The 24,704-nt window shown below is 40.5% G+C and overlaps 1 protein-coding gene and 1 non-coding gene across 2 annotated transcripts; both read right to left on the reverse strand.

The window, feature by feature from the left end:
- Window positions 1-971: 971 nt before the first annotated feature.
- On the reverse strand, window positions 972-24,341 carry LOC116048240 (NADPH oxidase 4). The gene is made up of 18 exons (XM_031297215.2): window positions 23,840-24,341; window positions 23,233-23,328; window positions 18,021-18,131; window positions 17,617-17,701; window positions 16,253-16,350; window positions 15,903-15,930; window positions 15,449-15,521; window positions 13,962-14,042; window positions 12,867-13,026; window positions 11,129-11,293; window positions 10,801-10,863; window positions 9,985-10,045; window positions 8,024-8,105; window positions 6,454-6,573; window positions 6,233-6,341; window positions 5,150-5,218; window positions 2,701-2,801; window positions 972-2,542 (listed from the first exon to the last, which is right to left on the reverse strand). The coding sequence occupies exons 1-18, from the start codon at window positions 23,894-23,896 to the stop codon at window positions 2,422-2,424; spliced, it is 1,680 nt and encodes a 559-aa protein (XP_031153075.1). The 5' UTR covers window positions 23,897-24,341; the 3' UTR covers window positions 972-2,421.
- On the reverse strand, window positions 4,542-4,613 carry trnad-guc. Its single transcript has one exon. It is a non-coding gene; the product is annotated as a tRNA-Asp (tRNA).
- Window positions 24,342-24,704: the final 363 nt, after the last annotated feature.

Here is a 24,704-nt window from a genome sequence, read left to right on the forward strand (position 1 = left end):
GCTACTTCACATTATCGCTGATGTAGTTTTTTTTTTTTAGGTTGTCACATCAAGTTCATATTTTATGGCTAATTTGAATAATAAACAACGCAGTTTCACAGGTGTAGATTGCTTAGTTAGCAGATTATAAAACTACAGTAGGTCTAGTTAATGCTACTACAAAGTCGATGTACAATGTCGAAATAACATTTCTTAAGTATACGCTTGTGACTATGAATGATATACACTATGTTTGTGATAATAACGTAAATTGTGCCAGGATTGGAAATAGTAAAATGTTCCCACTTACTTTGTGCAAGTAATCAAGATATAATAAATAGAAAATCTCTTTTATTTCGGACTTTGCCTTATTTTTAAAAAAAGAGGACACTCCTGAAAATAGACATACAATTTTAGATATACAATTTTAATTTAAATATATTGAAATTTCAAATGCTAAATAAATGTTTGCTAATCACAATTTGAGAGAACATGGTTGTTTTAGTGACAAGAGTGAGTGAGAAATATCAAGATCTTGATTGTTTGCAGAAACCTGTTGTTTCTAGTTTGGGCATATTCTTTCTTAAAATAGTAGCTGACTCTAAAACATAAGAAACTACTGCCAATGTAGTGTCAAGCTTACAAATACATTGTTATCAATTCCACCAGTATACTAACTTCTTTGTATCATTAAAAAACTACACTTACTTTGTTGAGAAATTGCCAAAGCCCTGCAGAATTGTTTCACATAACATAAAATAACTTTAAACAATATAAATAAATTGGAAAAACAACTATCTAAGAATACTGGCTTGAGGTGTAGTATAGATTTGCTTTGTATAAAGATAGATCTTTGATATACATACATGAACAGTGAACATGTAGTTTAAACAACAAATGAAAACAAACTGAATCAAGTGTCTATTGTATGTCCGTTTTGGTTCCACTCTTCTCCTCTGATGAAAGCAAATCACTGCAGTCTCACAGACCAATCAAACATTACTGTCTTTGTATTACAAAAGGTACCAGCTCAGACAAAGGAAATGTTTGTTCTCTGAGGTGGGACTCTAAAGCAACATTTCCCTCTCTCACATTAGATGCCAGCATGAGAAAACAAATTTACTCCACAGAGGCGTGTGTGTCAGGGAAAAGATGAAATCTAGCAACAACTTTAGAATCAAAATGTTATGACTATAACTTCTGTTCCCTGAACTAGAGGAATGAGGTACAACATATGTAGTATGATATATCACACCCCACATGACCTAGCTTAAGACACCTCTATATAAGCCTTTTAAGGCAGATGATCTCTGGTGCCTCACATACTGTGTGTTGTACCTCATTCCTCTCCTTCAGGGAACAAAAGTTATAGTCATAACGTTTTGTTCCCTTTCAGTCAATTCACTCGGTACAACACATATAGTATGGGACATATATTCAAGGCCCCACAGTGCAGCCTTCGAACCAGAGTAAAACCTTCAGCAATTCTGTGCATAATAGACCCAGCAGAAAGGACAGAATGAGCCACCAAAGGGGCTGTCACATCCTAACTGTAAAACCAAACAAGTGTTCAGTGATGACCAACTGGCTGCAGCACAGATATCACTCACAGATACCCCTTTACAGTAAACAAAGCCCATGATGTTGCCATGCACCTGGTCGAATGCGCCCTCACACTGTGAGGAAACAGAGGACCTCTGCTGCTGTAAGCCAGAGGTCTATCTAATAAGGCCCTTGGCCTTGTCATGCAAAGAGAAGCCGCAGACGACTTCCTTTTCACCTGTTTATGCCTGGTGCTCATCCCGAGACACACAGCATGTCAAAGCGAAATCAAAATAAGCGCTCCGTGGGCTAACAGCAACAGGGGCCATTAAACTAACTGTTAGCTGGCGAAACAGAGCTAACTGGCTGTAGCCAACAAGCCTATCTCGGCAGCGGTGTTCTTCGCGAGGTGAAGAGTGTAAGAACTGAAGGACGACCATGCTGATGGATGTATATATGTGCAGGCGGGACCTCACATTCATCACCACACGCCATCTGCCTTTAAAGGCGTGAAGAGAGGTGTGTTCAGGTAGGTCACGCAGGGCATGATAGCCCATACTATATGTGTTGTACCAAGTGAATTGACTAAAAGGGAACACAGAACACCATGAGTGGAGAATCCGAGCAGTGGGCTGGTTTCTTAAGTTTTTCTCAGAGGTTGATTGGATCAAGCTTCAGTTGCTTCAATCAGTTGGGGTAGGGCTGGTCTGTAGAGAGGAACAGGCCTCATGCTGCATGTTGAGGTCTTGTCCTCCTGGGCCTTTTATGACCATGGGCAGGGATGCATATGAAACAATAATATAGTCTGTGAATATTCAAGTTCTTTTAGCCAGTTTCAAATGTCAAATGGCAAAGTTTATTTTAGTGAGGTTGAAGTGAAGAACCAGCTCGGATGTTTGATCAGCTGAAGGACTCCTTGTTGAATTCAAAGGTTGTTCCGGAGGATCGGGCTGAGTTACACAGTCTATGGAGGGTCCTGGAGATGCCCTTTGGTCCACAGCAGAAAACCCCGACTCGCTTACTGAAACCACAGAGAGAGAGAGAGAGAGAGAGAGAGAGAGAGAGAGAGAGAGAGAGAGAGAGAGAGAGAGAGAGAGAGAGAGAGCGAGAGAGAGAGAGTTAATAGATGTTATAACACTGGGTTCATACTCCACCCCTGGACCTTCCCACTCTACTCACTGCTTATTGGTCTTCCCAATCTCATCGAACAGTAACTTCCACTTGGGTCGACCAACCAGCAGCCTCGAGGTGAGTGGGCGGTACTTGTCCTCAGACATGCCCTGGAAAATAAGGTAGATAGGATACTTTAATACCTTATGTCTAAACATTAGAGAAGCTCATCAAAACTCGTCCAAGATGCAAAGGCATGGAAAAACTTGGACCACAGAAAAAGGCGCGATATTTTGAGAAATTACAGTTTACTGGCGGTGCAGATCCCTACAAGTTGGCTCCCTCTTCTTGGACCCATGGCGACCCAGTGATTCTTCCTTCAGTTGCATATCCCGATATAGTCAACTACCTGGTTTTCTCGCCGAGCCCATACACAGCGGAAGACCTTAAATCCTACAAAAGTTTGGAGGCTTATAACCAGATGGTGTGTGGATGGGTGAGGGAGACGCAGTACCAAGTCATTAACAACCAATGTGTTGTGAAGGCCAAAGTAAGTAATGCAATAACGTCTTTAATCAACCTAACCTTAACTGTATGATATCATTGTGATACTCAAGGTGTAGCCAAGTGACTCTCGATAGTTTTTTTTTTTTCATTTCAAAGACCGAACAAGACAGAGTTTTCCCTCGTAGATCCTGGTTGAGCTTTGCCAACCACAAGCGCCTCCTTTCCTCTGATAACTTCTGGCATTCCTCTCCCTGGTTTTTAATAACTTTTGGAAGTCGATAATATTCCAAATGTTTTTCTCGGTCTGACCTATTGGTACAACCTAAAACACGGCAATAATTAACCATTTTCCTTGACGCCGTTCGAAATCTACTTCAGTGCCTGTGCTTTGTTGTGATGCGGAGTACCTCCAACATGGCGACTTTGGGTCTGATGACGCTCTGATGACACGTCGTGAAAACCCTCTATACTAAAGTCATCTGACCAACGCAGCAGCAGAATGATGACACATACAATATTTTTGATCAGAAAATCACTGTTGACGTCTATAGGTTAAAAGATCCCAGTCTGTCATGACAACAGGGTCTTCATCTTCCCTCCAGTTCCTCTACTTCTCTTGCTTTCTCCTGCTAACCTACAAACTGTCGCAGCCCGTGCTCTCTAGTTTAAGGATCATTCAATTTTATCTGCAGCTGTGGGCAGTTCAGGGCAAAGCAGGGAAAATTCAGTGGCCAACATGGTGGGATTAAGTTAAAATAATGAACTGCATGGGTTCTTTCTGTATCAGCAAAGTAAGCTACTGATATATTGTTGCAAATTATTATTTTTTAACGTATTGTGTAGACGACAGAAGATGTGTTAAAGGATACAGGACGGTGTTGACAATGTCATTTTACTCTTCATTAATAGGCAACTATGTTTATATTTAAAGCAGACTGCATTATTCATCTACAATGTAAAGAAGAGATTTTTACAGAAACAAAACAACGTCCAACACTTTTTAGACTGCTGGTTCAGTTTGTGTGTTAAAGAATGAGAACCCAATAAACTCACTATAACCCAAGCCATATCCATAAGACATGGGTGTGAGACAAATGTCAGGCCATGTCTTTTTTTGGTCAGCCAGTTAATCACGAATCCTGCATTCCCACTGTTATCTGATTTCCTGCCTTTACTGGGCTCGCTTACAAACTAAGATTAAAGCTGGATGTCTGTGCAGAGGAAGAGCTGGAGCCATCCCAAATCAGGAGCATGAAACATAAACATGGACAAAAACTACACTGAGTGTTTCACAGTCAGTAGTAGTTGTGCTTCCTTTGACAGGCCTCTGATTCATGGCAGACTGGTTTTACGGCTCCTTGTAAACTTGGTCAGTGTGCAACAGGCTCTGGAAAAGTGCAACTCTCCCCGTCGGGGAATTGAACCCCGGTCTCCCGCGTGACAGGCGGGGATACTCACCACTATACTAACGAGGAGCTGCTGTAAGTTAGTCACATGACCAAACAAATAGGAGGAAATATTAGCAGCTATTTACAGTATGAACAAAATATTCCCAAACTGTTTCTAAATTATATCTCTGTGGCCTTGTATTTTCTTTTTACAGACACTGAGACAAGTAAGCATTTCTGTCAATATGATGTCTCTAATTCATGGTCTCTAATGGCTGTTTACAGCAAGAACAGGTGAAAAGAGTTTGGGTTTAAAACAAGTGGATTACTATAAAAGTGCTCACGCAGAAACAATTTGACACAATAAATACTGTGTAGTTCAGAGAGAGAACAGACAGCCAACAATCGAAAGAAAGTAAACTCAAAAGAAGACTTTGGACTTTAGTGTGCTGTAGCTTCTCTTTCTGTCATATACTGCCTTCTAGTGGCTTAGGTTTTTAAGACTGACAAACAATGGATCAATGAAGAGATGAATGAGTGAACAGACAGAATGAAATGAAAAGATGAACATAAAAAGCTAGACAGTATGTGTGTGCACGCGTGCATGCGTGTGTCACACTTACCTGCAGGATGTCTGCCTGACTGACGTACAGTTTCAGATTAAAGTAGTCCGGTCTGTTTTCCTGCCAAAGCTAAATGACAAACAAATACATGGAAATGTGTTTTAGTGGTGCTGTGATGCCTTTGGGCTAATTCATCAAAGTGATATTTAGGATAAAATGCAACATTTATTCCTTGAAACAGGAGAGGTAAAATTTCTAACAGCCACAAGAGGGCATAAAATACAATAAACCTGAAACTGATGACTAGTGTTTATTCAGGTCCCTGACATTTCATTATTAATCTATATTGTAAGAAAAAAAGAATTGCCTTAATTCTCCCTAAGGCATGTATTCTGTTTGTTTGTTTATTTAGGATCCTCATTAGCTCTTGCATTGCAGGTGCTATTCTTCCTGAGGTCCTTACAACTCACTTGAAAATGTGGCAATGCAATACAAAATACACATGACAACATCATAAACAATACAAAATTAAAATTATAAGACAAAAACTAAACATACACTATCATTTCATGACACAACTCATATAAAATAACAAAATACACACATAAGACAAGGACAGACACATAGACAGCACCACCAGTGCAGTCATTGGGCATTCCTTACATTTGGGTTGAACACATTTTTAAGACTGTGCACTGCTGAGTGTTTCAGTATGCCTGTAAAGATGTTCTTTGCAAAAAAAACCCACAAAAACAAACTCGAAAAGCTTTCTTTGACCCGACTGAGAGCAAACGAGAGATGAAGAAGACGAGAAGAGATGGAAAGTTGCTAGCCCCCTAATAGGTATAATAGCCTGTGGCAGGTTGATTATCTTTGCTGGTAAACTTGCTTAACTTAGTGTAGAAGGAGGTGCATGCACAGACATTTTGAGGGGGAGTGGCTCAGTTCAAAAATACAAAATAACTACTTAAGTTCTTTCAGAAAGTGAATCTTCTGACCCAATCCTAACATTCAAGCAATCAAAAACACTGGATGTTGGTCAAACAATTACCACACTGATTATGAACCAAAGTTCAAGTTCATAAGTCAGACATGTTTCATTAGTATAACATGTAGGCTATAGCATACAAAATTTGTCCTGACCTTGTGATGAACAGCACACAGCAGCTCAGCAAACCAGTAGAAGGACTGGATCTCCCTGCAGACCCACACAAAGTACAACCTCTGCAACCTGAAACCCGTCCAGCCATCACTGGGTGTACAGCAGGGAGGAGGAAAGATAGAAAGAAACATATGAATACTTGTACAAATTGTTCATTTGTTCTGGATGCAATGTTTGTATGTTTTTTCTTTTCATAACTCACAGCAGAGCATGCAGCACGCAGGCGAAAGGCGTGACTCCTATTCCACCTGCGACACAAACACTGACGCTGTAGTTAAACACTTCCTCTGATGGACTTCCAAAGGGACCATCCACGTAAAGCCTGAACATACCGTACAGTATGGACAAAAACACAAAAGACAATTAGCCAAGAAACTGGACAAATATACACAAATATATTTATACTTTCCCCTCAGGGTCAAACACACATAAGCAGATAAACATCCTGCATTTGAATTCCCACAGACTGGGTGCAGCTTGTCTGATCCCCCAAACACACACACACACACACACACACACACACACACACACACACACACACACACACCCGTCATCTCTACAACAGCTGCTCAAACACTTGTGTCATCGAAAACACACACACACACACACACACACACACACACACACACACACACACACACACATGCACCCACACACAAATCACCAAGCATAGTCACACCAGAGCATTTCTCTGCATTGAGAAAGTACACACAAATATGATCAGACAATAATACCCATGAAACTGAGCCCAGAAAATGGTTGGTAATGCTACAGCAGCCTTTACACACCCCAACACCCACCACAGGGCCAAGTTAGGCTTGGTTTAGCGTTACTGACACGTAATGACAAGCACTGTGGTCAGTAAAAATATCGGTTTGACAGCTTTGAAGTTATCTGAAAGCCAATTTTTTCAATTGTGATGTAGCTTGGCTAGCAGTTTCCCCCTGTTTACAGCCTTTGTGCTAAGCTAGGCTAAACAATTTGTGGACCTAATTCCTAATAGAGATGAAGCTCTTATCAATTTTGCAGATATTGCATATTTTCCAAAATTTCTGACTGTTCTTCTTGCGTGTTGAGTAATATCACCTGCACTCATTTTACCCACCACTTTATTGGTGACATTTGTAAAAACAAACCCATCGTCATCAGTTCAAATGATCTTAAAGTGCTGATTTTATAAGAGATAAGATAAGATAGACTTTATTAATCCCACACTGGGGAAATTCCCTTGTTACAGCAGATCAAAAGAAAAATTCACACCCATCAGAATAACACAAATACACATTAAATAGACAGGAAAAAATATACAAAAAGTATAAGAAATAGAAAAAGATAGGATTAGAGTTATATTAATAACTTATTGATTATCCTGTTATAAAAAACACTAATTTTGAAAGATATTACAATTAATTTAGTTAGTTAGTGACCCTTTATCAGAATTTCATTAATAAAATATGCATCCACTAGTTGCAGTATATCAGTATATGGAAATGAACCCTAACCCTTCTGACCGTAAGTGGGCATTGTTGTACACCTCGGCCAACTTAACAGAGGGAGGGGGGTTGGTGGTTTTGATGGTTTGTTTAGCTCTGGTTTACTGTCACAAAACAAACTCTAAAACTATCTCTGCCTATCTCTCTCTCAAACACAACGCAGGAAGAGCACAGGGTCAGAGGTCAGGAGGTCGGAACCACTGACCCCTCTGTCATTCTAAACCTTCATGAGAAATTATGTCAGCCACATCACTCACACACACACACACAAAAACGTACTTGGGGTATCTCCTCTGTTGCACCATGGGAAGGATCTCCAAGTCTATCCTTGGTTCAGGAACTAACAGCTGTGTGAACCGCTCTGAGAGGAGAAGAGGAGAGGTTTTGCATTTCACATTATTTCATCCACTGATCTAACTCTCTAAGAATGGACAGTGTAATAAAGATTTTAATGCAAACAGTACTGTATTTCCATATGTGGATGTGTCTACACATTCCAAATCAATGCTTTCCAAGGTCCACTAAAACATGTGGTCATGACAGATTAAGGTGTGTGTGGATAAGTGTACATGTTCTTGCATATGTCGCAGTCTCTCAAAGGCTACGACTTTCTTTAGAAGTCCCTTTTGAGTCTGCTGCATAACAATGAAACTTACAGTCAAAGAAGTGCAAAAGTGTGTGTGACTTAAACACAGCAAGTTGTGAAAGTCAAAGTCTGTTGACTGTGTGCAGAGGTGTCCAAAGTATTCACATTCATTACTCAAGTAGAAGTATAGATACTAGGGTTTGAAAAGACTTCTGTAGAAGTTGAAGTATCAACTCAAGCTTTTTACTCAAGTAAAAGTGTGAAAGTACTGGTTTCAAAACTACTTAAAAGTAAAAGTAATGTAAGGGGGAAAAATGTCATTAAGGACAAAAGCTTAGCCCTCACAGAGGCCTATAGCGCACTACCCCACCTCCACAAAAAAGGAAACCCTTGTTCAATTGTATTTGTCTGTTCTGTATGGTCAAAAATATAAAACAATAAAAAGTTGATCTTAAAAAAAAAAAAAAGGAGCACAAGGCGACATTAAAGAACGGCTTGTGTATTGCTAAGGCCACAGGGTCAAAATTAAATGATTTATTAAAAATGTAATAACAATAACTTATAACAATAACTTATTTCAGGCTGAGTCTGTGTTTTTCAGACAACGGCAGCTACAGTCTGGTGTTATAATCTTCTACAGTGAAATACAGACACTTTTACACCGTTTAGCTGTCAGCATTTTAACCGTGTTTAATCCATCTACTAGCTAGCGGTAGGCTAACGTTACCTGCTGCCAACTGGAGTGTTAACTAGCGTCCCGTGCAGCGATGTTTCAGTTCCCTCTAACTTCCGTTTTCGGAACACCAGAGAGAAGCGCAGACATGTAAGTGGCACCTAATAAGGCACCGAAATCCGCGTTGCTATTCGGTCCGGTAGATAACGGTTGTTGGCACCGGTGCCGTATTAGCACCAGGTCTGTGCAGGTGCGATGGATCGTGTACAAACCAATAGGGTGTCGGAATGGTATATGTTTATACTTCTCATCCAACCACAATCAAATTCACTCTATCCGGATGTCGCGATTTATCTGGATAGGTTTTTTTTTTTTGTGTTTTTTTGAACGATGACATGCCGGAATGAAAACAAGCCGAACTGAAATAGGAGTAACGAGGCTATTTTTAAAATGTACTCCTTACATTTAAAAAATAGCCTCGTTACTCCTATTTCAGATAATTGCGTGAAAATGTAATTTGTAGAAGTAAAAAGTCTGCTGTAAAATAATTACTCCAGTAAAGTATAGATACCCAAAATTTCTACTTAAATAAGGTAACGAAGTATTTGTACTTCATTACTTGACACCTCTGACTGTTTGTGTTTGTGTGTGTGTGTGTGTGTGTGTGTGTGTGCGCGCGCGTGTGTGTGTGTGTGTGTGTGTGTGTGTGTGTGTGTGTGTGTGTGTGTGTGCGTGCACTCATGGAAAATGCAATTTTCCAACCAGACAATAAAACTGTGGGAACCATGCATACAGTACATAAACAGTGCAGCATGTAGCATGTAGTTTTGCCGATATGCATCCTCCCCAGAGAGAAAAGACAAAACAAAATGACTTGCATCCTGTCAACTCCGATAGGGAACAGAAAATGTGTGCATGTGTCTATTTGTCTGTCCTTTTATCTATGTGTTTCTGCACATGTAACTGTGAATGTGCACCCACCAGTCCAGTCTCCCACGACTCGGAGATGGATGCCAAAAGTTTTCTTGTTCTCTGTAGGACACTGCAGGGAGTTAGAGAGCAGACAGTGAGTTACAACAAAATACACACAAACACAAAACACAGACAAAGACAAAGAAATACACAAGTGCATACACTCTCAGTTGTTGGAAAGTACATGAAAACACTCACATTCACGTGCAACTAACACAAAGACACACACACACACACACACACACACACACACACACACACACACACACACACGCACACAGCCTTCCTGTTGGCAGACGGCATTACTAGCCTCAGGGGTCTGTCTGCTCTCTGTCAGAGTGATTCCCTGTCCTCCTCCTCAAAGCTCCATTAAACACCAGGCATAGACATGCACAATCTGTGTGTGTGTGTGTGTGTGTGTGTGTGTGTGTGTGTGTTTGTGTGTGTGTGTGTGTGTGTGTGTGTGTGAGATGAGATGAGTCTATTCCTGTATGCTGACTGAACAGAAAGTTTTCTGTTTGTCTTCTGCTTTTGTCTCATACAATCTGGACTAAATCTGAAAACATCAACAATGTGAAACAGAATACTAATGGATGGCCCAGCTGTCATTCAAGTGCCAGCCAGCAGCAGAGGAGGGCGGGATGTTGAGATAGACAAAGAACTGCATGTTCTTTGCCAGGGGGAAGAAAGTTTAAGAAACTGTAAAAACATGTGTGTGTGTGTGTGTGTGTGTGTGTGTGTGTGTGTGTGTGTGTGTGTGTGTGTGTGTGTGTGTGTGTGTGTGCATTGTGTCATGAGTGAGGAATGTGTTGCATGAAGTCATACCGTTGTGAGCGTAAACGGATGGTTCTCAAAGGAAGAGACACCTGGACAGTTAAGAACAATATACTGAGAAAGAGAGGGAAGAGATGGAGAGACAGCAGGACAACAGAGACAGACAGAGAGAGAGAGAGAGGGGGGAGAATTAGAGAGGGAGCATGTGGAGACAAAAAAGTGAGAGGAACAAAGGTGGAAGCACAGAAGAAAGAAACAAAGTTAGTTATAGCAGAGGAATTTATATTCTTCTCAAAAACATTATATGATTTATCAAATAGTAAAGTGATAAAATTCAACTGAGATGCAACAAAAAACTAGACATGTCATGTGTTCTCACCTGTCCAGGACGAGCTTTGAAGTTCTTCTTCAGCATGCGCAACTCGATGACATCACAGGGGTGCCTGATGACTGTCACTATGGTGACAGGGTCGCAGCTCCGGATGTAGCGGTAGAAACGCTCGGCACAGTAAAGACAAAGAGGACCGGACACCCAAAGCCATGTCTACAAATAGACAAAGAGAAACACAGACTTTCTACATCATGTGAACACTTAATCACCCAAAAAGGTAATGGGAACAGTTGTAAAGAACAGTTTGATGTCATGTTTGTTGCCTTGATTCTGCAATTTCTTTGGTGAGTACATTGTTACAGTAGCATGACCAATAAAACTGTTGATCATAGCTACAAAAATAAACCCCAAATTGTAGCAAACTGTAGTTTTCCTTTAAGGCTGGAACGTGCTTCTCTGTCTACACATATGGGAACGTTTATGTGGCATTATTCTTCCATACTTCTACAGATTTTAGGCTTAACATTAACGTTATAAAGTCTTTTTAGAAAGTTGGACCAACCACCCAGTTTGTTTGACACGCAGGGCCGCACTACGTGTTGAGAATTGGTTACCCATAACACCTTTCTTTGCACAGACCTGCAGTAAGGTTTGCATATACGTATAAGTGTAAATATCCATTCACATGGATCATCTCCTCTGAAGTGAAGATGGATTCTTGCTGTTCTTGTACTGAGCAGCTGAAAGTTGAATATGATGGCGTCATATTACCTAAATATTTCAGTACATCAGCTTCTGTCAAAATGCTTCAGCTAGCACATGCAAGATAGTTACCCCTGTTGCTTGCCTTATTCAATCACACCAGATAAACTAAAACTAAGCGTATATTAGCTATTTTCTGTGTGTGAATGTTTATACATATTTGAAAACAGATACAAATAGACAGTGAATTAGTAGTATACTTTAATTAGCTAAATCAATTACCTTAGTGTTAAATTTGGATTTTAAATAGATGTAACTGCAATGTAACTTTGCAGCCATTTTGCCACCAATTCATGCCTACTTCTGTAGTTCTTTTTACCAACTGAACACATCTAATCTCTTGTCAGAAATTCCTACTCAAAATTACAACAGGAGGCTGACTTAAACATTTTTTCCCACTAGGCTGCTCATTATTCCGATCTGTGTGATATTAAAAGAGTGCAGCGTACGGGAAGTGTTGGGAATCTTATGTTGTATCAAATGCTGTCATTCAAGGCTTTCTCATTCTCCTAACTTGTTTCTCAAAACACAAGGGGTGTCTGAATCAAACTCAGCAAAGAGAATATATTTGTGAGAACAAATGCGAAATCTCTCCACTTTCTAACACAGTGTGTGGTGTTTTTGTTTCGTTCTATTGGCAGTTACCTGTGGCAGACTAATTGCTCACAACTCCTGTAAACCCTGTAGAGCACAATCAGGTTTAAGGGGGATTTTATGAAACCAGCCCGTTGCTTAACGACCATGTGCAAACACATAATCACACACGCAGGAAGAAACACACAAACGCAGGCCTTGATGTAGAAAGAGGATACCTGCCCCTCCCTTACAGCACTACACCTCTAATAAACGGGACCAACTCCCTCCAACACCTCCCAAATACTCAACACACATGTACAACACTTACACACCCTCTACAAGACAGACACACACTTACAGGTATGAACACTTCCTTCAACATGCACACAAATAAATATGAATGCAAGGATACACGTAATAGACGTGCACCGCCCACACACAGACAGACCTGGGGGTAGTGGGGCTGGAAGTGAGCCTCCTCTCTGCATCTCCTCTCTTCATCCTCACCCTGCTCCAGCTCCTTGCCCTGCTGCTCTGTGCTGCTCTGATTGGCTCTGAGGCAGCCAGGAGGGTGGACCTCTAAGTTGGTCTGATACTTCAGAGCTCCTCTAATGGAAAGGACAAGAATCAAGGTGATGTTAGTTTGGTTATTTTAGAGTAGCATTTAGGATTTCTGAGGTGTGGTTATTGGTAGTGCAATAGGACATTTTGATCCCCTCTTTACTGCCACATTCGGACCACATCATATAATAAAACCCATGCATTTTTCTTGTATTATCTGCCTAACATGTCGGAAGTCAATATCCTGATATAGTAATAATATAATGATTTTAATGACACTGCACATTTAGTCATTCAAAATGTACAAAGGCATGGAGGGCAGGTGTACTGGAAACTTGCCGGTGAAGTTAGTGTGATTGTGTTTGTGTGTTTTGTGTGTTCAGCCTGTGACCACAAATGTGACCTAACAAGAAATTGCCATTAAGAAAATATTTAAAACAAATATTGCCATTTGACATAGGCTTAAAAGTACAGATACAGGCTGTTAGTTAATACAACTCAACCACACTAAATACAACACAACAAACTGCAAAAAGAGAACAGGCATGTACAAGCAAACCCTGGTTCTACAGTTAAACAGCTGTCAGTGGAGGCATTCCTGCACCCTGATTTCCCATGAAAAACTTCACCTATATTTTGTCAGAACAAGAATTTAAATGTGATTTCATGTTGAATATGTCAATAACATGAAATTATTTGAATGAAGAAAGTCAGTAGTGCATGGTTTCTTGAAAAGCAAAGTCATTTTGTCAGTGAGTCCAAAGTTGCTGATGGAAATTTAGAGCTGTCTCCAGCTGTCAGCGTGAGTCTCCAATATTTGCCGACATTCGCATGTGAAGCAAACTCTTATCTTGTCTTTTGGAGTCAGTGGTTGGGATGGAGACAAACTGTACTAATAGTGCAGAAAAACTCCCTGACTCATGCAGAGATAAACCCACATACATGCACACACACAGATTTAGTGCTAAGCGCTGAGACCTACCCGACCATGTGCACCATGAGGATGATGTAGAAGACAATGAAGAGGTTGTGTGTGTACCAGAAGATCTCATAGTTGGACAACCTGAAAAAAAGCAAAAAGAACAACATATATGATTATTTTCATATTTTCAAAGAAACTCTTACTTCTAAGTCGTACCAAGGATGTTTTAAAAGCCAAAATAGATTTAAATGAGAAATAATTACATTGTAACATATAAGGAAACAAGAAAACGAGCAGGGACAACAAAGGAAGAAAGCGAGGTCAGAGTTTGTTCAGGACCAGACGTACAGACTCCCAGCTCAGAGCCTGAGTAAGCAGGACATCAGAGGTCAATATTAAAGGGGTCATTACACACAACGACCCCCCCATAAACACTGCAAGCAATGAACATCATCAAACCCTGTATTCATCCTCTTTTACGGCAACTTCTTTCATGCTTGTTTTCTTAAAGCATACCTTGTTTCTGTACAGGGATACCACAAGAACTGAGCAGCATGGTTCATTTTAAATCACAATATATGTGTTCGCCCCTGTTAGGTAGTCATTGCCTAATAATCCTGACGTTAACCTCAGAAAACTGATAGGGTTTTGCAGAACTTAATTGAAACCTCATTTTTAAAGACTGGTGCTCAAATAAACGAACCAATATATTTATCTGAAAATTATTTTCCGGAACCCAAAGTTCAATACCAAATATAGAAAATTTGTAACCTGTACAACTACATTTGCAATTAAACTGCCTCTGTTCTCAGTAGTGTGCTACAACTATCTTTTTTAGTTTTTGGCCATAAAAGAGACTAATATATTCATATAGTATATGTATTGCATTAGAAAGGCTAGATAAAAGTAGTAAAAAACAACATGAGAAGCATTTTTTCTTTTCTCATTATCTCACTGGATCATTGTGACTCATTATGTAGGTATTCTTAAGCCTCCATCTCACCGCTGCAGCCACTTACCCAAACTCTGGTGGTCTGGAAAAGCCTCTTACAGTACAATTACTGAAGAAAGCAAGGGCAGTGCATGAGCACACACACTTCAAGTCTCACACACCTGCATGGGTTACACTCAAATACACACACATACGTACATGCGCACATGCAGAGTGGGTGACCCACTATGACCTGAGTAATGACAGAGCGGTGAGTGGAACACTTAGTGAGGATTTGCTCTGAACAGACCTCTGTTAGCATGTTTCCTTATGGTTTCCATCTTGCATTTCTCTCTCACACACAAGGTGAACTCAGTAAGAAAGACAAAGGCAACAGACATGACACAAAGGATACACATAGAGGCAGAGACACATATACGTAAGCACCAACACTGTGGTTGTATTACAGTAAGAGAACTGGATGCAAGGCTCCAATGTGGCTCCCATTTACAGTTGCTCACATGGCAAATAAACCAAAAAGGTTTTCTCTTACACATATACAAAGTGATGTTCTAGGCTTTGGGAAACTTTTACAATGGTGGTTTGGCAGACCTACCGTACGCAGTAGGAGGAGGATGTGAACATCAGGAAGAGGATGAGAACCAACAGGACGCCTGTGACTCCTGGGACTGAAGACAATCAGCCAATTAGAGAGCAGAGGCAAAGTCAAGTTAACATCCCAGGACACATACACGTGAGACACATGTAAGGGGAGATGCCTGCTCACTATGATATTCCCACAATTTTAAAAAGTAAACAATTTATTAGTAAGCAAGCAACCAATTTGTTTTCTACAAAGACGTATTTTCCCCATTAAAACAGCAAACATACAGGGAAGAGAAAGAGAGGACGAAACACAGCATGACGTCCTCCTCTCTTCTTGGCATAAAGCCACTCTAATCAGCTACACATTTACCACGTTCATTGCTACACAAGTAAAAACATTCCAGCATTCACATGCATACACACACCTCTGGTCTATATACTGTATAAGAAAGAATAGTTCTTACTTGTGGTCAAAATGATCAGTTTGGGGTCCTGTAAAGACAACACAAAACACCAAAAATACATAATTTCCCAATTTATGCAGCGTAGAGGTGAGGTGCAGGATTAATACTTCTCCTGCTCTCTTTTTCCAACTACTTCCGTCACTTTCCGTGTGTGCACTAAACACCATGAATGAATGCCATTGAGGAGACTGTCCACAGTGTTTGGACGACATGTTTTGACCTTACGGTCAAGATAAGATTTGGAGTTAGACATGTCGTTGTTATGGTTATGGTTAGGGGCTATGAAATGCATCAAGATTAGAGCGTCCTCACAAGTATAAAGTACGAATGTGCAAGCATTTGTGTCTCACCTCTCCTCTGAAGCGAGCCAAATTGAGAGCAGGAAAGTCATCCGAGTAGCTCACACTGAAGTTGACGACATTAACCAGGTGTGCAGACACGTGTACAACTACAGAAGAAGAGAAAGTTTGGCATAATGCTGATTTAAAACACATATTTTGTGTGCATAGATACCAGTAGACATACAGAACAGCTCCTCTGCCTTAAACACACACACGCATACACACAATTATAAAGGTCAAAATGAACTGCTAGCGGATACTCAAACAAACATCTCTTTGTCTGTTCAGCAAAAAGTCAGCAAAACATTCTCCGGACTCACTGGCACACACACACACACACACACACACCTCCCTGACATCATAGGCTAACCATGCAGCCGTTCAACAGCTGATGGAATTAGAGGGTGTAATCATTAGACACAAGGGTCCTTTTTTCTCACTCACATCCTTTCTCACTCCCACTGCTTCCCACCCGTCTTTCTCCACCCCCCCTCTCTCTTTTTCTTCTCTATGTCTCTCTCCCATCCCTGCTGTCTCTCTGTATTATTTGTCATTTGTTGTCTCAGAACTGTGGAACTCCGCTATTAGAACATGAGAACTTTGCCTAAAGGGAAGAAATGCTTCAATTTTGACCATGCCTTTTTAAGGCGTACCTTTTGATTCCAATTTTATGGAAATAAATACCGAATCCCTTAAGAATGCTATCTGGTGGAGCAGAAATGCAAGTTGTTAAACATTTTTATTCAGAGGTCCCTGGTCAAATGTAAAGCTCTTAGAAACTGTGAAAACCTGCTTGGTATTTGTAGACAAAATGTTTTGTCTCTACAGAACACAGTGAGTGTTACATCCCAACACTCATCAGCCACTGTCAAGATGTTACTACTGAATGAACAGGACCTATGTACAATGAGTGGATCACTGCGAGGAAAATCACACAGCATATGGTTATATGTACGTAGGTGGCGGGTGGTGAGTGCCGAGTGCTTAATTAGGTTGTCTTTTTCCTGAGGAAAAGAGAATCAGGTGTTACTGTACAGATATAAATCCAGGCTTCTTAGAAAAAAAAACATGAATGAATAAAAGGAAGAAGCCTGTAAAGCAGAGACCCAGCGGACCCACATCTGCTTAAAGCTCCCATGATGTCATGAGAGGAGACTCACAAGAGCAACAACACACACGCACAAACACACACACAACTAGACAGCAAAAGTACACATGACCAGCTGTAGGGACAGCCCAGCTGGTACACCAGGAATGCTGAGCTGGCCTGGGTCCATTTATCCACACTTCACACACAAACACACACACATCCGGACACACACACAGTGATACATGAAGAAATATGAGCTGTGGTGGTAAGTGACAGTTTTTACCAGAGAAGATGCAGATGGCTACTCCACATGCCACATGAAAGGTCTTGCTCTTATCCAGCAGTCTGCGAGTCTCTCGGCTCGATACCTGCATGAGTATGTGTATTGTAACACAGACAATAGTATTATTATTATATATACATACACCTTTAACACACCTAACTCATTTCAACTTATCCTCTTACCCTCCCTATATTTAGAATGGATCTTTACCAATAATGCACTAAAATTATAACAGTTTTCATGCATTTTTACATAGAAATCCTACAACTTTGCATCTTTCAAAGTGGCATAAACAAACAATTCACACGCACATTTCCCTCAACTCAATAAACCTTTTCTTCCCATCCCTCTACCTTTCCTACCTCCCTCTTTCCTCACTCCACACTCCTCAGTGTCTTTCTTACCGTGTGTGTTCCTCGGACAAAGGTGAGCAGGGAGCGACACATGGGCAACAGCACCAAGCTGCAGTTCAGGTTCAGCACAGATGCAGAAGCCCTGCTGATGCACAGCCCTAGCTGGGAAAGACAGACAGACAGACACACACACACACACACACACACACACACACACGTTAGGCAGGTTTCTGAAATGAGCCCTGATGCAGCAGATATGAAGTAATAAGGGTCTGCCGGATTAAGATACACACTTTTGAGCCGTTTCTATTCAGATCTGGACTATTTAATGTGCGCACAGAGGGCTTGAGGCATGACTACCCTGCTACACAACATCTTTGTCCTTCTCAGTATGGCGCTTGTAATCATTCTCCTTTAGGTTTCTCTCTGCTGAGGCTTTGCTTTTAAATAGAACACTAATTTAGTTTTTTTAGGATAATGAAACATAGTAATTTAGTAATTGTTTAAAGGAAAATCCTGAATATCCTTAAAAAAAATCTAAAAACCAAAATAGTTTTATATTTTAAAAAAAATAGTTTATTATTACTACTGCTTCCTACACAAGCAACTCTCCAGTTGCACTACTGAATTCAATGAAACTGTCTGACAAATATATGAATGTCTGAATAATTCTGTGTTTTCCTACTCCAATAAACCAGGGTTTTTTAAAGCCTGACACTGCGGGCCTAGCCTAGCTTTTAAATGTGTTGGTTGTTACATTGTAGTTTGTTGCTTTACAAAGAACAGTGGATGTGGGCTGTTTGACATTTGGCTACACTACAACACAGCGATTAAACAACTAATTTCCAATTTGTTGTCTTCAGTGTTTATTGGTGTGCAGACTTGTTTTATGTTATGAATGACCCTGACACTTTCCATACTATTACTGCAACCCACAGTGAGTACAGGATCATCGTCATCAAAGTTGAATGTGGACAACAAATATTGTGTCCTCCTTAATTCAGTGGTTGTGTTGTGTTTTATGTGAACTTAATTACTTGAACCTGCAGTATTAGGTATTTTGGCCAGGCAGTGGAAACCAGTTGTGAACATAACATTGAATGTAACATTGATAACATTGTGAACACAACACGGCTTCTGGAATACAAAAATGGGGCACACAAACAGGTCAAAATGAGAATCTACATATAGCAGGTCAAGGTTAACACCAGCGTACTTTAAAGTCTGATACCTTTACCCTTTAAAAACTTCCCACGCATATTCACTCAACACAGCTTCCCAAAGAAAAGCAGCTGATGGCAAAACCACAAGCAGGAGATCTGATATCCTGCTTTCAATACACCCCCAACAGCCCGATAAACCAAAGCACATGCGCACAAATACACAAATACACTCACACACACACACATTCACACACACATTGAACCATACAGGTGAATGAGATAAGTTGCTTTTTTTAAGTTAAATCTGAATTCCCTTCAACAGCATTAAAGCTTTAAAATGCATCCCCATTTTGCATGTGCACACACATGCAGATGCACATGCGTACACACATAAACTTAAGCCCTCTGGCAAGGCATTCAGTCAGAGCCAGCGGCATGCCCACACTTGCCCCTCTCTCCCTGTGCCTCCCACTGTACATGAATAGCTCACACATGCTGCTTGATGCCAAATCTTATTTTTCCTTTTATTTAATATGACACACAACTTTCTTTCAATTGATTTACATATAATATTTTCTTCACTGACATAATACCAACACAGGTCTTGAACATTGGGGAGCAAATAGCTGGTGAAGAGCAACAGGCAGTGTTTGAGCTTAGAAAGTCTCAGGTGATTGGAGAGGAATGTCAGTGGCATTTGTATTTTGTGATTTTCACCGAAGACAAGGATTCACACACACACACACACACACACACACACACACACACACACACACACACACACACACACACACACACACACAGAGACACCAACATGAACTTGTGACAACAATTACACTGATGCTCATATGAGTCAACAAGCATCAAAACTCCTGATTCTGTGTGCCTAGGCTCATGTCACTATTGGACCGGCCCGTAGAGTCAGCCAACCTGTGAGCATGCATGCACATGCACGCACACGCACGCACACGCACGCACACGCACGCACGCACACACACACACACACACACACACACACACACACACACGCAGAGAGCTGGCTAATTGCCATCATAGAGTTCAAAGTCAAAACTCAGACTCATTAGACCTGCATGTGACAGTCTACCATCTATCACAATACCAGCTACTGTGATATAAACAGAAGAAGCCAGGAGCAGCTTGTTTCTTCAAAAACAGAGATTTAGTCCCTGAATTGATGAAAACTTGCAGTCTGATGGTTGTCATCTGGGAAGTCACTTAGAAGTGTAACATGACCAATTTTGGGGCCAATTTAGTGACTATTTATTCTCCATGAGTGTCAGATTTTTCTCCTTAAATGTAGCTTTTACAGATGCTCTTCATTGATTTCCCTCAATCTGTGCACCCTGCACTGGCTACCAGTGGTGGCTCGAATCCAATTCAAGTCACTGGTACTTGCCTACCGTGGTGTGAATGGCTCAGACCCATTCTACATCCAGGACATGGTCAAACCATACACCCCAGCCCGTCCACTACACTCTGCTACTACCAAGCGGTTTGCTACTATATTACTACGAGGGGGGCCCAGCTAATGCTCAACAAAAGCCCAACTGTTTGCTGTTCACACTGCATTTTGGCACATGAAAAGATAGATTTCTCTTGTTTCTAAAATGTAGCACTTGAAGCAGTTTTGCTTATTTGATTACTTGTATGTACTTGCATGATTCTTGTGATTTTTGGGTGGTATGTTCATGGTTGAATGCACTTATTGTAAGTTGCTTTGGATAAAAGCATCAGATAAATTAATGTAATTTAATCTGAACTGCTATTTCATGAATTTTGTAGTTTTTAGGGCTGCAACAACGAATCGATAAAATCGATAAAATTTGATTATTAAAAAAGTTGGCAACGAATTTCATTATCGATTCGTTGTGTCGCGCGACACGCCACTCAGTCACGGAGATAAAAGCAATTGAGTTGAGTGCCGTGCAGAGTGGCGCGGGGCGAAAGAAAAGAAAAAAGAGCAGAGCGGGGGTAGAGGAAATACGGAGAGAGACTGGAGAGACCCGTAACGTTGTTCTGAAACACATGGCGGAGGCAGAGAAATCAGTACGACCTAAGTCATCCAAGGTGTGGGCATTTCACACTAAATAAATCGAAAACGTGTTAATTGCAAGATAAGCAAAAGCGACACGGCATGGCACGGGCGCACCACGGTGATGATTCAGCACCTAAAACGTAAACATGTTGGAGTCCTTGATGAGGAGGAAGGGAGTTCAACAGCAGGGTACCGTGTGTTCCGTTTTGAAGTGAGGAACGTAACGTCCCTCCAGTAGCTCTTCTGGTGCTGGTGTGGTATTTACTCGTTATCCAGCATGACAAGCATGACAAGCTAGCGTTAGCTCGTTAATAACAGTAGTAAAGCAGGCAGGACTAAAGACACGTTTTTATTCACTCGCCTTTTTTGGCCCATTAATTTTTCAATCTATTGTCATGTATATATTCTGAGCTTTGTCCTGTAACAGTTATTGCTGACAAATATATTTGTGTGTGTTGTACTTTTTAATTTCATTTTAAAGTTCTTTTATAGCACTTGGTCATCTTAAGCTGTGTTTAAATGTGGTGTACAAATGAACTTAACTTGCACTTACTACAATGATGGTAATAATTTAATGAATAAGCTTCAAGTGAACGTGTGTGTGTGTGTGTGTGTGTGTGTGTGTGTGTGTGTGTGTGTGTGTGTGTGTGTGTGTGTGTGTGTGTGTGTGTGTGGTCTGTATCTGCTCTTTGGGTTAGTTACCTTTACACAACTATTAACTAAAACAACAAGTATGTATGTAAGTATGTATTGAGTCGATTGTATTGTTTGTTTTTTAGTTTTTTTTTATCCGATTCATCGATTAATCGAAAAAATAATCGACAGATTAATCGATTATTAAAATAATCGTTAGTTGCAGCCCTAGTAGTTTTTGTCACAAACACTTTTCTATTTGTACACAATCACACACTTTGTACACACAAACACAGTCCTAAGTAGAAATCCAATCAAGCATAATAAGTGAGAACACCTGTGTGTGCTTTAAGAAGTCCAAAAAAATGAAATGCCATCTGACAATAGAGCTGTGTCTAAAATCACTCACTTGTTTACTTGCCTGTATATAGGATTTTTTCAATAGCTTACTCAATAGTTAGCAGTCTCTTGAGATTTCTTACACTTACACTGAATCATCTTAATTTTGTGTCCGCACTAATTGGTGTAGTTTCACACAACTTTGCATCTATAAATTGTGGAATCTTGCATTGTGGGATTGTTTGCCGAAAGTAGTCTACATGCAGACACTCAAATGAAATGGTTGAGGTTAAATATAGTAACTATATAGAAAAAAGGGAGTCATTTTAGACAAAGTAGGTCTTTTTCACAGCAAACATTTTGAATTGTGATTAGTAAGAAATGCACAGGTGTTACATTAAGAAGAAGAAGAAGAAGAAGACATGCCTTTATTTATTCCGCAAGGGGAAATTCACATTTTTCACTCTGCTTGGTATTAATGATGGCTTGCCAGGACAGTGTGACATTGAGCCAGCATGCACAATACCAGGACCCCAAATTCAGCCATCATTTATTTTATTGTTTACGCATGTGCTTTTTTGACATGTAAAAAAAAATTCTACCATAAAAACTACATCAGCATAATCTAGTACATATAATAAGGGTTTTGGTGGTAGTGGCAGTTATTATGTTATACTAATACCGTGTGTGGGATTGCAGGTAACAATCTGAAGCGAACCGATGTTTACACTTCTTTTTCTTAAACATGTAATGGCAAACCAATATCAACTTGTTTAGGCTTCCTTGAAGGCCACCGTGTGACTTTTGGAGAATTAGGGGAATAAATAAACACGATAGGCAATATGAACATAATATTTGAAACTTATATTTAGTTGCTGAACACCTATTCTTCTATTTGGAAGTGACAACAGGTTACATTCCCGTATTTTGAATTTGGGTGGTAGTAGGGTAAAACTTTTTGTTAACATTTGAATTACAGACTATAACCTTTAAAAACATTGTGTATTAAGTATTAAGACACACAAGGAAATTAATAAATGCATTGTGCAGATGTAAATGTGTCAGGGCTTACCCCGAGCATCTTGTAGAGGTAGTGATACTGCTGTCCAGTGTAGTACAGAAGGAATGTCTTTAAGAAGAGCCAAGTGTTCACTCCCAGCCACAGCATCTATACACACACACACACACACACACACACACACACACACACACACACACACACACACACACACACACATACAGCACATGGATGTATAGTGTAGTCTTAGCTACAGGATATTCATTATCAGGACATTGTCAACACATAGAATAACATCTCTAATGTTTTCTGTTGGGCTTGAAACATTTCGTGGAATGTTTCAGGATTTACATTTTATCTTATAACACAATATAAACACATGGCATATAAAGGTTGTAGTAGGCTGTGTGGATACAGCACATAAAGTACAATAACCTCACAATAGAGCACTGACAACCTGACTAACAGTGTGTGCCTCTTCAGGATGGAAGTTGGTACAGAACTTCGTGAGCATAACTTGCTTGTCTTGAGAAAAGAAAGGTGTTGCAACAGCTCACGAGCAGGCAAAACAAACATGTCCATTAACAGCCTACGATATGAGTGGAGTCGAACGGATGAATGTAAAGATAAGATGCTAAATCTCTGACAAAAGTTTCCCTACCAGGACCAAGTGCTTTCCTCCCTCGTTGGCGACCCAGCTCCGCACCGACACAACCATGATGCCTTCACTGACTCAGAAGCTGCCTAAACCTTTTTCACCAAAGCCTCGGTGTGGCTAAGAGGTAAAGTATCGTTCTCACTGCAGCTCTGTACCGGGAACTGTCTGTCTGCCTGTGTGCAGCGTCCACAGACCGGCCGGAGTCTGCTCCGTCCCCCCTGCACTCCTCCGTGACGCCGCTGCTGTCTGCTCAGAGCGCAGTTTGACTTTTCATCCCCCCACAAGTCTCAGCGTTGAAGAGCGGCCGTCTGAAACTACCTCCTCATAGCTCGCTTCAGTTTGTTTTACGGTAGACCTGAACGTTAAGTTGGCAGCATCGTTAAAACATCTTGAATAAAAATGACTTTGGGGCGAATAAAGTTAACCGACAAACAGACAGGAGAACAATAAACCTCGCTCCTCATCTGCTCCTCTTCGTCACTAGAGGGCGCCACAGTCTAACAATGAAGTGCAATTATAACCCTCACCTATGAGCTATGACCTCCATAAAAAAGTTCAAGTGGCACGTGCACCCGTTAAAAAGGGGTTGTTGTTACTAACTGCATTGTCACTGATTAATTATCATTACTAATGCTTTATATATTCGTTAAAAGGCATTATTAAGAACAACCTTTGGGTTTTTGAGGTTGTAAAAAAATCCCTTTGACAAGTAAGATCATTTGATTACTTTTTTTCTAGTGTAGGCTACGATTTGGACCAAAATCCACAACTTAACACTTGCAATTGCAGCTCAGTGGTGGAAGAAGTATTCAGATACTTTAGGCTCCAAAAGTAGTCACTGTAAAATAGGCTACTCTTTTACAAGTAA

Source organism: Sander lucioperca, chromosome 5 (assembly GCF_008315115.2).
Source record: "Sander lucioperca isolate FBNREF2018 chromosome 5, SLUC_FBN_1.2, whole genome shotgun sequence".
NCBI classification, from domain to species: Eukaryota; Metazoa; Chordata; class Actinopteri; order Perciformes; family Percidae; genus Sander; species Sander lucioperca.